Source organism: Oryctolagus cuniculus, chromosome 14, assembly GCF_964237555.1.
Source record: "Oryctolagus cuniculus chromosome 14, mOryCun1.1, whole genome shotgun sequence".
Taxonomy (NCBI): Eukaryota; Metazoa; Chordata; class Mammalia; order Lagomorpha; family Leporidae; genus Oryctolagus; species Oryctolagus cuniculus.
The window spans coordinates 1,610,160-1,624,077 of NC_091445.1; the positions used below are offsets into that span (position 1 = coordinate 1,610,160).

A 13,918-nucleotide genomic window follows, 5' to 3' on the forward strand; every position below is an offset into this window, starting at 1 on the left:
GGGCGTTACCTGCGAACAGGAAGTCGCCCCGTGCCACCCTCGGCACAGTCGGCGTGGCTCCCTGCGGCGCAGCCACTGGGTCTGCCCCGGAGGCGCTGGGCCAGCTGCGCCCCGTGTCGCTGTGTCCTCCAGGGCAGGAGGGAGGCCATGGCCTGGTGACAAGGACGATGCTCCTCTGCTTCCGAGAAAACAAAACCAGTGGTTTCTCACTTTACTGACGGCAGAGAGGCAGAGCCAGCCTTCCCCCTGCGGGAGGCCCGCACCGGCCAGGCTGGGCGCTCGGCCCGGGTCTCCCCGCCGGGGGCAGGGCCCAGCCCGTGCGTCCTCTGTGCCTCCTGGGGCCTGCACCAGCAGGGAGCTGGGTGGGACGTGGAGCTGCGAAACCAGGCGCTGAGGGGGGACGCGGGGGTGCCACGTGGCCGTCCAGCACAGCACCGAGCGCCCGCCCTGCTGTCTTTGTGGGGGACGTGACGTGAGCACGCCTGTCTCCCGTGGTTTCAGGAACCACTATCGGACGCTGCGCCAGGCCATTATTGACATGGTTCTGGCGACGGAGATGACGAAACACTTTGAACACGTGAACAAATTCGTGAACAGCATCAACAAGCCCCTGGCGGCCGAGGTAAGCGTTCCCACGCGAGACGCCCACGCGGACGGCCCGGGGTGCTTGCCTGCAGTGGGTGGAGGGGCTCTGGGCAGGCCTTCGGGCTCTCCCGGGGCCAGGTGCGGCCCCGCGTCCACGGCCGCTCAGAGCTCCTGGAAAGAACGGCCAAGCCCACAGGCCAGAGGCCGCTGCAGCCCGGCTCCGGGATGGCGATGGCCGGACCCGGCCGCCCCGCAGAGCCTGGGGGCGCACGCCCTCTCGCACTGTCTGTTCCCTGAGCTCTCGGGAGAGCTCAGATCGGAGAATGTTCCTGCTGGTGGATGCTGAACGCGCGAGGACTGACGGGACCGCAGAGGGACTGGAACCCAAAAGCACACCTGCTTTCCCTTGTTAAACCCACTGCTGGCCCTGGCCCTGGCCCTTACAGATTGAGGCTGTGGGGACGTGGTGCAGAGGCTCTGTTGTTGAAAATCACCCAAGTGAGTTGGCACTTGCCCCAGCAGGTAGTCCGAGTAACACAGGGCCTGGGTTCCAGTCCCAGCTCCAGAGCCGACCCCAGCTTCCTGCCAACGCCGAGCCTGGGAGGCAGAGCCGTACCCTCACTCACCCTGTGCGAGTCTTGGAAGGGGTTCCTGGTGCCCAGGGACAGCCTGGCCCGGCCCTGGCCAAGGCTGGGGTTTAGGAATCAGTGGTGGGAGGTGTGTCTGGCTCTCACAGAAGGGCAAGGGTGGGCCCCTGCTCAGCAGCTCCCGCCACCGGGTCTCACACTGGAGCGCTGGGTTCGAGTCCCGGTTCTGCTGCCCACTGCAGCTTCTGGTGCAGGCACACCCTGGCAGGCAGAGGTGGGAGCTCAACTGGTGGGGTTCCTGCCACCCACAGACGGGAAGCTGGACAGAGTCCCTGGAGCTCTGTCCTCCGTGTCTCAGACTTTAAGTTGCTTCAGTGACATCACCGCTCCTGGATCAGGGGGCTCTCCCAGCCCCCAAGAGAAGAGCTTCCTGGGCTGTCCTGTGGCCTGGAGGCTGCTTGGTGGTCGCAAGGCCCACCAGAGGGGGGAGAAGACTGCGCCGGCAGCCGGCTGCAGTCAGTGCCACGCCCAGGGCTTCCGCTCGGCCGCTGCAGGAAGGGGCTCATGGCAGCAGTGCGTGTGTACAGCTGAGTGTGGGCGGCTTTGGGTTTTAAGATTAATTTATTTGAAAGGCAAGTGAGGGAGAGAGCTTCCATCCACTGGTACGTTTCCCGCAGTGGCCGCAATGGCTAGGGCAGGGCCAGGCTGCAGCCAGGAGCTTCCCCTGGGCCTCCCACGTGGGTGCAGGGGCCCAAGCACGCGGGCCATCTGCACTGCTTTTCCAGGCGCATTAGTAGGGAGCTGGCTCAGGACAGGAAGCAGCACCCGTGGGATGGCGGCGTCACGGGCACCTTAACCCGCTCTGTGCCAGTGCTGGCCCCTGGCTTTGCTGTGTTACCACCTGGGGGGTCAGGGAGACGGAAAGCCCCGCTCGGGCCGAGCCTCTGCGCCCCTTGTCTCCCAGACCGAGTGCAGCCCGCCGGGGAGGAGTGCTCCCGAGAACCAGGTCCTGATCAAGCGCATGGTGATCAAGTGCGCCGACGTGGCCAACCCCTGCCGGCCCCTGGACCTGTGCATCGAGTGGGCCGGCCGGATCTCCGAGGAGTATTTTGCACAGGTGCGCGGCCCCCGCGGGGGAGCGGGCCTGGGGGTGGATCCCCGGGGACTCCCCCCGCCCCGCCCCGTGACTCCTGGAGGTGCTGATGGCGGCTCTCCCTCCCCGGAGCCCCTCTGCCTCTGCCTGCAGGGCGCTGGGGGCTCCGGGCCCCTCCCTGCCTGTGGCTGGCGCGCGATGCAGGGGACGTGGGAGGAGCTCTGTGCGAATGCTGAGGTGGCTCACCGATGTGGGGGTCGACGTAGGAAGGCTTCCGGGGGACACGGGAGCAGAGCAGCGAGGAAAGGCGTGGTCACCTGGCCGCGGGCCGTGTAAGGAGTTAGAGACGCAGGAAGTGGGAGCCTGCACGCTGCGGGTGGCTGGCTGCCCCGGGGCGCACGGGCTGCTCAGCCGCGGGTGAGAGGCGGGACGCGCCGTCCTGAGCCCCGATGGACTTGGGGCCCCCGGGACAGCTGAGGGGCTCCTGCCCGCTGTGCAGGGAGGCAGCGAGGCTCCTGCCGCGCGCTCCCGGTGCAGGCGCCCTTTCCCTGGCCTCCACCCGCAGACGGGGCAGCGCAGCCCCTGCGGAGGTGTGGGCCGTCCCCGGCAGCGTGCTCACGGCCCCGCACCCCCACAGCTCCAGCTCGTGGTGCTCCTGTAGAAACGGCGCGGCGGAGTGCGTGGGCGGAGGTGCCGCTCCCCGCGTCAGCAGCAGCAGGTCGTGGTTTCTAGGAATTTCAGTTCCTGCTTCCACGGGGCGTGCCTGGGACTGCAAGCGGCTAGGAATGGCAGCCAGTGCCCTCCCCGGTCAGGGCAGAGCGGCGCCAGGGGCTGACCGCGCGGTCACAGGGCGCGAGCGCAGGACAGGGCCCCGCGGTGCGGGCGCGGTGCGGGCTCTGAGGGCTGCTGGCCGCGGCGCCGTCTCCTTCCAGACGGACGAGGAGAAGAGGCAGGGGCTCCCGGTGGTCATGCCCGTGTTCGACCGCAGCACCTGCAGCATCCCCAAGTCGCAGATCTCCTTCATCGACTACTTCATCACGGACATGTTCGACGCCTGGGACGGTAAGGCCACGCCCCTGCACGGACGCCCGCGTGCGGAAGGCTCCGTGGACGGTGGCAGCCTGGGACCAGGCCTTCCCGTCCTCCGTGCGGCTCAGCCTGTCGTTGGGAACACGCAGGGTCCTGGGGCCAGCCCCGACAACCGCTTTTCAGGGTGGGGTTTCTATGTCAGCGGCTCGTGTTCAGGCCCAGAGCTGAGGGCGTGCCCTCCCCGGGCGTGGGCCCGGCCCCACCCGACGGCCCCTCTTGTTCCTCACAGCCTTTGCGCACCTGCCGGCTCTGATGCAGCACCTGGCCGATAACTACCAACACTGGAAGACGCTAGACGACCTCAAGTGCAAGAGCCTGCGCCTGCCGCCGCCCAGCTGAAGCCGCCGACAGGGGCCGCCGCCGCCCGGTTCTCGCAGACCTTGCGTCTCGTCCAAGTCTTACCATCACCGCCGCGTTCCATCGAGAAAAATGCCCTCCTGCGCACTCGGCGACAGAGCCCCCCCAGGCCCGCTCCGCTGTGCTGTCATCCCGTGTGCCCCTGTCCAACCGCGGAGCGCCCCGGCTCGAGCAGGACACAGAAGCTCCGCCCTCCCACAGGAGGCACTGCGCACGTGTCCGTCTGCTCAGACTGGCCCAGCAGGCAGCCTCTGTGGTTCTTGGGGCCACCCACGGGGCCATGGGTGACGGGGAGGCTGTGGGGACGCGTGAGCTCGCCTCCGGCTCGGGGAGGCAGCCGCGATCCGGAGTGGGATATAAAAGCCATTTAAGCTGAATGCCCTTGGATAAGCTTTTTTAAAAAGAAACCAATTTATATGCATTTGCTGTGCAACATTTGTACGACCATCGGTGTGGGGTTGCGAGGGGCGCGCCGAGGCCCGGTCCCGCCCTGGGCTGGGTGGTGGAGTGCCGCGGGACGCGTACCTGCGGGGCGGCCCCTCGCACTCTGAGCTGCTGGTTCCAGTGTTCAGAAGCACAGTACATATTTTTCTACTGCCCTCTGCCAACGTCCCGCCCTAGGCTAGCTGCCCCTCTCTGTGCTGCAGCGCTGTGGGCCCTGTGGGAACTCTGGTACCAGTGTGCAGGTGTGGATTTTCCCTTCCTGTTTGGTACCAGCACGGGGCGCTTGTAAGCAGGGCCTGTGGGCACGGATCCTCTCACCTCTGACCTAGATGTTTCATAGTTCCAGACTGCGTTTAGCGTCATCACGCCAGGGCCCCGCAGTAGAGGCCCCCAGAGGTTGCCTGTGGCCAAGTGACAGTGGTCGGGTGCCCGACCTCCTCTCCTGCTCTGAGTGGGCAGAGACCAGACAGCTTTCCTGTAAACTGCGTCACTGCCAATGCAGGAAAATGCAAACCCCGCTGGAGACAAGGTACAGTGTAAAATCACTATTAGACAGTCTCAAACCCTCTACCTGAGACTCCGGAATGGGCTGGCCCTCCGCGCCCACGGCCGCTGCGTCCAGTGCGGTGTTCCCCGGGGCAGCACCGTGAGGGCACGTGCAGACACGGGAAAGTCTCCGTGTGCTGTGTGAGCTCCCGGCGGGAACCAGACTCCGGCCATCTACGCGGCACTGGAATAAAGAGCTGGTTCCAAGCCTTGCTCGCTGTCTTGTGATCAAACTGAGAACACTGGCCTAACCCAGAATGTAGGCCGTGTCGGAACGGGGAAAAGCCGGTGCCCAGAGGCCAACTGAGCCCCTGAGAAGGACTGGGCGGCCTTTCGGGGCCTTCACCCCGCCCCTATTTGCAGCTCAGGCGGCAGCGCGGAGCTCAGTGGTGTACGGGGGGCAGCGGAGCTGATGGAGCGCGAGGCCTCCCGGTTTCCCCGCCTCGCCGGGCCTCTCCTTGGTCGGACTGTTCTTGGGGCGCCCGCGGCAGCGCTGGCACAGTTCAAGGAGACTGGAAATCCACACCATTTTTTCCTGACGCACGTTTTTTGTTAAGTTTGTTGTACCCATCTAGTCAACGACTGTTCAGGCCAATTCACACTAAGAAAAAATACATTCTCATAAAATTCTCACTTTGTAAGTAGAACTAACATTTTAATGATCTCTTCAGGCCGCGGGTACATTCAGAGCACTACTGCTGAGAGAAACGATGAGGACTGCAGCGAGTGCCGGGCCCTGTCACGGTGCACACTCACCGGGCCGCGGGGCTCGGCTAGGCGGCGCGGTGCAAGCCCCCCTGCTCCTCCAGTTTTTGAAACAGCTGTAAGCTGCGCCGCTCAGACTCGCGCGCCCCCTTCTTCCACAGAACGATGAGATGGTCGGCCGAACACGTCACCAGGCCGTGCTCTTCGAAGTACAGAACCATCTGGAATAGCAACGAGGACGGCTCGCAGGAGCTGCCCGCCGCGGCTGACGTGCAGGCCACACGTCCGTCACTGTCCTGTCTGAGCGCCACCTTTCCCCAGCCATGGCATCTCCTGTGAGAACACCAACGCCCCTGGCCCGCAGGCACGGGCCCCTGCAGCACAGGGAAGGCGCAGGCCCACGCGTGAGCTCCTTTCCTCTCTGTCGGCCTCAGAGCGGCCTCGGACACAGCCTCACACCCTCCTGAACACGGCATAGGTACAGGGAAGGGCCCAGGAGAGGCCTGGGCCAGATGGCCCCAGTGCACAGACAATGCACAGTATGGAACACCTCACGGGTTCAGCGCCTTTGGCACCAAGAGAACCTTCAATCCCCTCTTCCCAAGAGCTTTCTGAGGTCCTGTGTATAACAGGAGAAGTAAATTCCAGAAATGGATGCGGGCCGAGGGGCCTGCACGGAGCACGGAGCACTGAGCACTTCCTCTGGGTTTACACAGAGAATTTGACTGTTGATGACTAATGTGCTACCGTCACGCTCCCCCCACCAGTCAGATAGAGACCCACTATTTTAAAAGTAAAACCTGGGGCCAGCATTGTGGCATAAACGGAGAAGCCACTGCCTGCGATGTGGGCATCTCATACAGGCACCAGTTCAAGTCCGGGCTGCTCCACTTTTTTTTTTTTTTTTTTTTGACAGAGTGCACAGAGAGAAAGGTCTTCCTTTTACCGTTGGTTCACCCTCCAACGGCCGCTGCGGCCGGCGCAGCGCGCTGATCCGAAGCCAGGAGCCAGGTGCTTCTCCTGGTCTCCCATGGGGTGCAGGGCCCAAGCACTTGGGCCATCCTCCACTGCACTCCCAGGCCACAGCAGAGAGCTGGCCTGGAAGAGGGGCAACCGGGACAGAATCCAGCACCCCGACCGGGACTAGAACCTGGTGTGCCAGCGCCGCAAGGTGGAGGATTAGCCTAGTGAGCCACGGCACCGGCCTGTTCCACGTCTAATCCAGCTCCCTGCTGTGGCCTGGGAAAGCAGTAGAAGATGGCCCAAGTCCTTGGGCCCCTGCACCCACGTAGGAGACCCAGAAGCAGCTCCTAGTTTCGGCCTGGCTGTCACAGCCATTGGGAATGAACCAGTGGACAGAAGCTCCCGCTCCTAATTCTGCCTTTCAGATGGATAATATTTGAAACCCAGGCTCCTCCGAGTTCAATGCAGGAACCCTGACAATCTGTCTGCACACCACTCTTACGCGTTGTCTCGGAACCTAGTGCTCCAACCCAGTCCACTCCCGCCAACGACAACGTCCTCAGTGCCCTTCCTACCCACACTCCACGCGCACCACCCCAGAGGCAGCTCAGTGTGGCTGCGGCCCCCTGTCCCCCCCGCCCCCGCTCCCCCCGTCCCCCCCGTACGGCTGAGCAGCTCCACGTTCCTCCTCCCACCGCAGAGGCGTGGCCCAGGGCCCCCGGCAGAGCCTGGAATGCAAGTGTGAAAGCTGTACCTCCACCGAGGAGGAGTGGCCGATGAGGTCTCCGATGAGCTCCAGCGAGCAGGAAGTGCCGACTTCTGGTTTCCTAGCAGGCGGGCTGGCCTGCTTGTTCACTCTCCCGAATCCCCACATGTTGAAGAACCCTAGGAAACACGGTCACTCCGTCATTTCCCAAGTCCGCGTTCTGTCCTTAGAGGCACACGGACAGGGATCGGGCACCACGCTGGGGCTCCTGAAGGTCTGGTTCAGCCCCCACCTCCTGCGCTGTCCCTGTGCACCCACGCATGCGGGCGGCCCCAGGAGCCAGAGCAACCCCCGGTCGGAGGGGCAGGGGAGCCGAGAAGCGGGGACAGCAGGCGCCGGAGGCCACGCCCCGCGCCTTCCCCGCGCCGGGCTGAGTGACGCACAGGCCCAGGACGTGAACACTGGGGTGTAAGGGGGCTCCGGGTGCTGCCCCACTGCCCGAGAGAACTCTGCTCTGACGTCTAGGGGAGCGCCCTGTGTTGAACCAGTGTTTCACGAGGCCCCCTGCTCCTTCCGGTCACCCCAAGGCCACATGGCCACGGTCCCCTCGGAAGAGCGATCCCAGCTGCCCGGAGGCCAGAGGCAGCTCTACACGAGGGCCACACAAAGCAGTCAGTCCTCCTGGAGACGGGAGGCGCCTGCGTGCCCTCCTCCGCCCCTCACTGAGAAGGGAGCCGCGCTGGGCACACAGACCTGTGGGCACGGGCTCGGCTGCAGCCTGCTGGTTTTCACGTAGCGCCCAGATGCGCACACTGCCGTCTTCTGAGCACGAGATGAGCTGCCTGTCGGGACAGAGATCAGCCACGCGGAGCCCAAGACGGCCCTGCTCCGGGTGCGGGGGGGTGCTCCGGGTGCGGGGGTGGGGGCGGCAGTGCTCCGGGTGCAGAGCAGGGGGGGGCAGTGCTCCGGGTGCAGAGCGGGGGTGGGGGAGGGAGGGGGCGGTGCTCCGGGTGCAGAGTGGGGGGGGGCAGTGCTCCGGGTGCACAGCGGGGGGCGGGGGAGGGGCGCAGTGCTCCGGGTGCAGAGCGGGGGGGGGGGGACCTGTGCTCTGGGTGCAGGGGGGGTGCTCCGGGTGCAGAGCGGGGGGGGGAGGGAGGGGGCGGTGCTCCGGGGGGGGGGGTGAGCCCCTGCTCCAGGTACAGAGCGGGGGGGGGACCCGTGCTCCGGGGGCAGCCACAGAACCCCCGCACCCTCGCTGCCGTGTGCCTCCCAGTGCGACCCGAGCACAGCAGGCCCGGCGCCCGCGGTGCTGCCAGACTCGCTCCACAGTGCACGCGGGAGGCAGGCAGGCGGGGCGTCCACTCCCCGGCCCGGGGCGCGGCTGGCTCAGGCGCGCCTCGCTCTACACAGCGCTCTGCGGGCCAACCTGCTGGGGGCAGCAGCAGTCGCTGAAGCCAGCAGAGAGCCCGGATCCGGGCCGCAGCCAGCAGAAATGGGGTCACAGACGTCACACACGCCGAACGCGGTGCCTGCCCCAGAGTCTACCTCATGGCACACACCACGTTCCTAATTCTTAGGATGCAGCTCCGTGCGACTCCGTGTCTACCTAAGACGCTGGCCCGGCCGTGAGGACACAGGAGGAGCCCGGACCGAGCCCCGAGAGGTGACGCGGGCCGTCGCTGCACCTGTGACGGTCCGCCGTCTGCGGCCCGGGCCGGGGAACGCTACCTGCTCGGCAGTTTGGCGACGTGCAGGACGCTGGAGTCGTGTGCGGCCCTCTGGCAGGCCGTGAGCCGCTTCATCTGCAGGTTGTACACGTACAGACCTCTCCCGACGGCAGCAAACACGTTCTGGGGGCGGGGGGGGGGGGGGGGCTTCAGAAGCCGGCACACGCAGCACTGCCCTCCAGCAGGCCGCTTCAGCCCTGCCCGAGCCTGCAGCGGTGCTGTGCTGCCCTCTGCCGTCCAAACGCGTCACTGCATGTGAGGCTCAGCCCTGAACGCAGCACGGCCGCTACCCAGGGCAGCCAGCACCCGGGCTGGCCGCTACCCAGGATGGCCACCACTCCAGGATGGCCGCCACCCAGGATGGCCGCCACCCAGGATGGCCACCACTCCAGGATGGCCACCACCCGCGACGGCCACCACCCGGGACGGCCCCGGGCACCGCTGCCCTGGGATCCACCCTGCAGCAGCGGTGCCTGGGGCTTGCCTCGGCACAGCCAGTGTCCTTGAGAAAATTAATTCGCCACTGCGTGCCTGACTTGTGAGCAAAGCTCTAGGCCGTCAGGAGACCTGGACCGGACGAGAATGCAGCCTGCGGCCGGCAGCCCCACCCGGTCTCTGCGCGGATTCAGAGGCCGCAGGAGCAACACGGGTCCCCTCCTCTAGCTCCCACCCACCTTCCGCCCCGCAGCAGCCTAGCACGGGCTGTGGGGGCAGCAGAGAGGAGGAGAAGAGGAAGCCGCGGGACAGCTGCTGGGAGGGGTCTCACCACGCCGCCTGCCCCCCAAGCTCCCACACCATCAGGAACCCCCCACCCACCCACAGCATCTGACCCGGGACGCCAAGGCTCGGCAGCGTCTCCCCGGGGAAGCCCAGGCACCGAGCAAACCCAGCTCAGGGCACATGGCACGGCCCAGGCACCGAGCAAACCCAGCGCAGGGCACACGCACGGCCCAGGCACCGAGCAAACCCAGCACAGGGCACACCGCAGGGCACACGCACGGCCCAGGCACCGAGCAAACCCAGCGCAGGGCACACGCACGGCCCAGGCACTGAGCAAACCCAGCGCCCGCCCCAGCCACGCCACGCGACTCTGGAGGCGAGGGCCACGGACGTGTCACAGCAGAAAGGTGTCACGTGTCCCTTGGGCATCACGGCCAGGCCTGAAATACAGACGCTGCCATTCTCACCGTCTCTCACCGCAGGACGCCACTTCCCGGCACTCCCAAAGTCTCCCGGGGACGTCCTACAGTCTCCAGGATTCGCAGTGTTACCCTCGGCCTCAAATCCAGTCCCGCAGGGTTAGAAATCTCGGCCATCTAACCACTTCCTCGCCCACGGTGAAGCCCCAGCTGCAGCACGAGGAACCACACTGCCAATGTCCACCACGGGGCGAGGTCACCGGGTGAGAAACTGGGTTATTAACAAAGCCAAGGCCAGAGCTGCGCCGCCGACGGTCTTACCTCTTCATCGCACGTGAAGTGATGAATGGAAATGTCGTTTGGTTTCTGACAGAGTTTGATTTCTTGCTGGGCGTCCAGCTGTGGAGACGGGTCCCAGAAGTTACACTCGGCGGCCTTCAAGGTCCAGTCCAGGACGCCCCAGACCATCAGCTCTCCAACGTGGGAGCCCGACACAAGGCTCACATCTAGGCAAGGTCACAGAGGCGTTACCCAGCATTCCCCCGGGCTGCAGGTCCAGCTCAGAGGCCTGCCCCGCAGCCGTGTTCCACAACCAGCACCACGGCGAGGAGGCGCCCAGCCAGGCCGGGCAGGACCCACGCACACTCAGGCGGACGGACCTGGTGTGCGCCAACGAATGCCTTTCACGTCTAACAGACAGACACTTCACGCTGGAATACCGGGCTCAGTTTAGGGGATTACAAACAAAAAAGACTTCACCTTGATTGTCTATCAAAGGAAAGTTCTCAATTAAAATAATAACTCTTCAATAAATTGACTAATAATGAGCTTAAAATAGAATAATAAGGGTACAGAGGGCTGAGGGACATGCATGCTTCCACGAACATGAAGTAGTGAAGAGCAAAGGTGGGCGGGGGACCCAGGGCAGTCCAGGTGGGGGGGGACCCAGGACAGTCCAGGTGGGGGGGGACCCAGGACAGTCCAAGCAGGTGTGGGGGGGACCAGGACAGTCCAGGTGTGGGGGGGACCCAGGGCAGTCCAGGCAGGCGGGGGGGGACCCAGGACAGTCCAGGCAGGTGTGGGGGGGGACCAGGACAGTCCAGGTGTGGGGGGGACCCAGGGCAGTCCAGGCAGGCCGGGGGGGGGACCCAGGACAGTCCAGGTGGGGGGGGACCCAGGACAGTCCAGGCAGGCCGGGGGGGGACCAGGACAGTCCGGGGGGGGGGGACCCAGGACAGTCCAGGCAGGCGGGAGGGGGGGGACCCAGGACTGTCCAGGTGTGTGTGGGGGGACCCAGGACAGTCCAGGCAGGCGGGAGGGGGGGGACCCAGGACTGTCCAGGTGTGTGTGGGGGGACCCAGGACAGTCCAGGTGGGGGGGGGAACCCAGGGCAGTCCAGGCAGGCGGGAGGGGGACCCAGGACAGTCCAGGCAGGCAGGAGGGGGACCCAGGACAGTCCAGGCAGGCGGGGGGGGGGGGACCCAGGACTGTCCAGGCAGGCAGGAGGGGGACCCAGGACAGTCCAGGCAGGGGAGGGGGGGGACCCAGGACTGTCCAGGTGGGTGGGGGACCCAGGACAGTCCAGGCAGGTGGGGGGGGCCAGGACAGTCCAGGCAGGTGGGAGGGGCCCAGGACAGTCTAGGCGGGGGGGGGGGGGACAGGACTGTCCAGGCAGGTGGGGGGGCCAGGACAGTCCAGGCAGGTGGGGGGGGCCAGGACAGTCCAGGCAGGTGGGCGGGGGGACCCAGGACAGTCCAGGCAGGCGGGGGGACCCAGGACAGTCCAGGCGGGCGGGGGGACCCAGGACAGTATCTGCTTGGGGAGAAATCCTGCAGCTAAGACGTTAAAGTAGGTTTCTTATACTGGATTTGTAAGGAGCTCTTACCAATCACTCATAAATTCTCTGGCAGAGAAAAAGGGCTAAGGACATGAAAAGGCACAAAGAAGAGTACACGTGGTCTCTCAATGTGAAGAGGTGCTCAACTCCTTAATTCACAGAGCAATCTAGAAGCCATAATACTACTAACTTGCAAACCCCTGTTCTACAAGGGAAAAGCCCCAACCGTGGTAAACACAACAGATTCAGACACACAGCTCATGTCCTGGAATAAACTGGTGAACTTTTTTCTGAACATTAAGTTTGGGGGCCAGTGATGTGCACAGTGGGTAAGGCCACCGCCTGCACTGCCAGCATCCCATACGGGTACAGGTTCGAGTCCCAGCTGCTCCATTTCTCATCCAGCTCTCTGCTGTGGCCTGGGAAAGTAGAAGATGGCCCAAGTCCTCGGGCCCCTGCACCCACGTGGGAGACCCGAAGAAGCTCCTGGCTTTGGATTGGCACAGCTCCAGCCATTGTGGCCAATTGGGAAGTGATCCCGCGGATGGAAGACCTCTCTCTCTGCCTCTCCTAATTCTTTCAAATAAATAGAGATAAATCTTTGAAAAAATTAAGTTGGTAATATGCATCAAAACTTCAAACCTACTGATCCAACAATTCTGCTTTTAGGAATTTATCTTAAAGGAAACGCATCAAAGGCATCCGTACAAGGTTGCTGTATGTCCTCTTAGATATCCTGAAGACACTGAACATCTAACTGGGCTGAATAAACTAGTGAGGCATCCACAAGTGAAATAATGCCAGCACTGAATATGGAGCTGTAAAACTCGGCTACAGGGAAATGCGGCCATTCACGACAGCTTGTTACAAGGCAGTAAAACATGGGCGTGCGCGCACACACACACACACACACACCTAGAAGGGTGTGCACTGATGCATTAAGCTGGATGGGGGGGATGATTTTGATTTTTACATGTTTTATCTTTCTACTTCCTCGTTTTCTGTGTGACTTGTAGTTTTTAAAACCTTTAAGATGATGAAATTGATGGGCCAATACACTTTACATGTTATGATGTTTCATAAAAAATATACAACTACATTAGAAACTATCTTAAAGAAAAGTCAATTTATTTTAATGCTTAACATCTAGAGGGTTAGACAGAACAAAGACTGAAATTCTGAATGCGGCTCTGTCCAGTTTAGGAAGTCATTTCACCTTTATCTTAGAGTTCTCATGCATTAAATGAGAATGATTCTGCAAATCAAATTAAAAATGACTGCACAGCCACTGAACACAGCCATCGGGGTGTGTGTTTATCACTGAGTAAGCCCCTCTTAGGGTGCTGGCGCTGCGGTGCGAGGGTTAAGCTACTGCCGGGACACCAGCATCTCACGAGCGGCGGCTTCCAGGCGCAGCGGCTCCACCCCTGCCCCAGCTCCCCGTTAAAGTGCCTGGGAGAGCAGCGGGAGACAGATCTTTTTTAAAAAAGAAAAGAAAGAGACCAAGCCACCTCTTGGGACGTTCACAGTCCCCTGTCAGAAAGCCTGGCTTCATTTCCCATCTCTGCTTCCAGTTCCGGCTTCCTGGTGATGAGCCCTGGAAGACGGAGGGTGACGGCTCAAGTACTTGGAGCCCTGCCACCCACTGGGAGACCCAGATGGAATTCTAGGCTCTGAGCTTCGGCCTCATCCAATCCCAGCTGTTGGAGGCGTTTGGAGAGTAAACCAGCATAAAGAAAGCGAGCTCTCTCTCAAATACAACTTTAAAAAGGAAAATCTTACCTAAATGAGACATAAAAGGGTACCTCTGGGTCCCTGGCACGATTCCACATGAAGGGAATCCCATGAAAACATCTGCTACTAAAGTCTGAGAACACACCGCTCAGGAATTGTGGCTTCATTGTTGCACTTGTGAAACAAGCCAGCAAGACGGGAACTGCCAAGCACATTCACGGTCCCAGGAATGGTCCCAGCGGCCCCGTGGAACCGCCGCTCGGCCCTGGCTGCCGGGCCCAGCAGCTTCCCGGTGACGGCAGCACCTGCTCCGTGACGACGCTTGCCTCCCGCCTCGCGGAGAAGCTGGCTCGGCCCAGTGCAGGCAAGCAAGGGAGCACCCGTCTTCCCACCCACAGCCTTCCCT

At 63.0% G+C, this 13,918-nt stretch overlaps 2 protein-coding genes across 9 annotated transcripts in view; one reads left to right on the forward strand and one right to left on the reverse strand.

Annotated features, from left to right (window-relative positions):
- Nucleotides 1–5,182, forward strand: part of PDE8B (phosphodiesterase 8B) — a 163,770-nt gene extending 158,588 nt beyond the window's left edge. For all 3 annotated transcript variants that reach the window (XM_070056304.1, XM_070056301.1, XM_070056303.1), the window contains 4 exons: nucleotides 502–622; nucleotides 2,137–2,289; nucleotides 3,198–3,327; nucleotides 3,584–5,182. In XM_070056304.1, coding sequence (XP_069912405.1) covers nucleotides 502–622; nucleotides 2,137–2,289; nucleotides 3,198–3,327; nucleotides 3,584–3,693 — 514 coding nt within the window. In that variant the 3' untranslated portion in view covers nucleotides 3,694–5,182. The remainder of the gene's footprint in view (nucleotides 1–501; nucleotides 623–2,136; nucleotides 2,290–3,197; nucleotides 3,328–3,583) is intronic.
- Nucleotides 5,183–5,335: 153 nt separating this feature from the next.
- Nucleotides 5,336–13,918, reverse strand: part of WDR41 (WD repeat domain 41) — a 48,749-nt gene continuing 40,166 nt past the window's right edge. For all 6 annotated transcript variants that reach the window (XM_070056307.1, XM_070056306.1, XM_070056310.1 and 3 more), the window contains 5 exons: nucleotides 10,263–10,447; nucleotides 8,804–8,925; nucleotides 7,829–7,917; nucleotides 7,124–7,254; nucleotides 5,336–5,627 (listed from right to left, as the gene is read on the reverse strand). In XM_070056307.1, coding sequence (XP_069912408.1) covers nucleotides 5,475–5,627; nucleotides 7,124–7,254; nucleotides 7,829–7,917; nucleotides 8,804–8,925; nucleotides 10,263–10,447 — 680 coding nt within the window. In that variant the 3' untranslated portion in view covers nucleotides 5,336–5,474. The remainder of the gene's footprint in view (nucleotides 5,628–7,123; nucleotides 7,255–7,828; nucleotides 7,918–8,803; nucleotides 8,926–10,262; nucleotides 10,448–13,918) is intronic.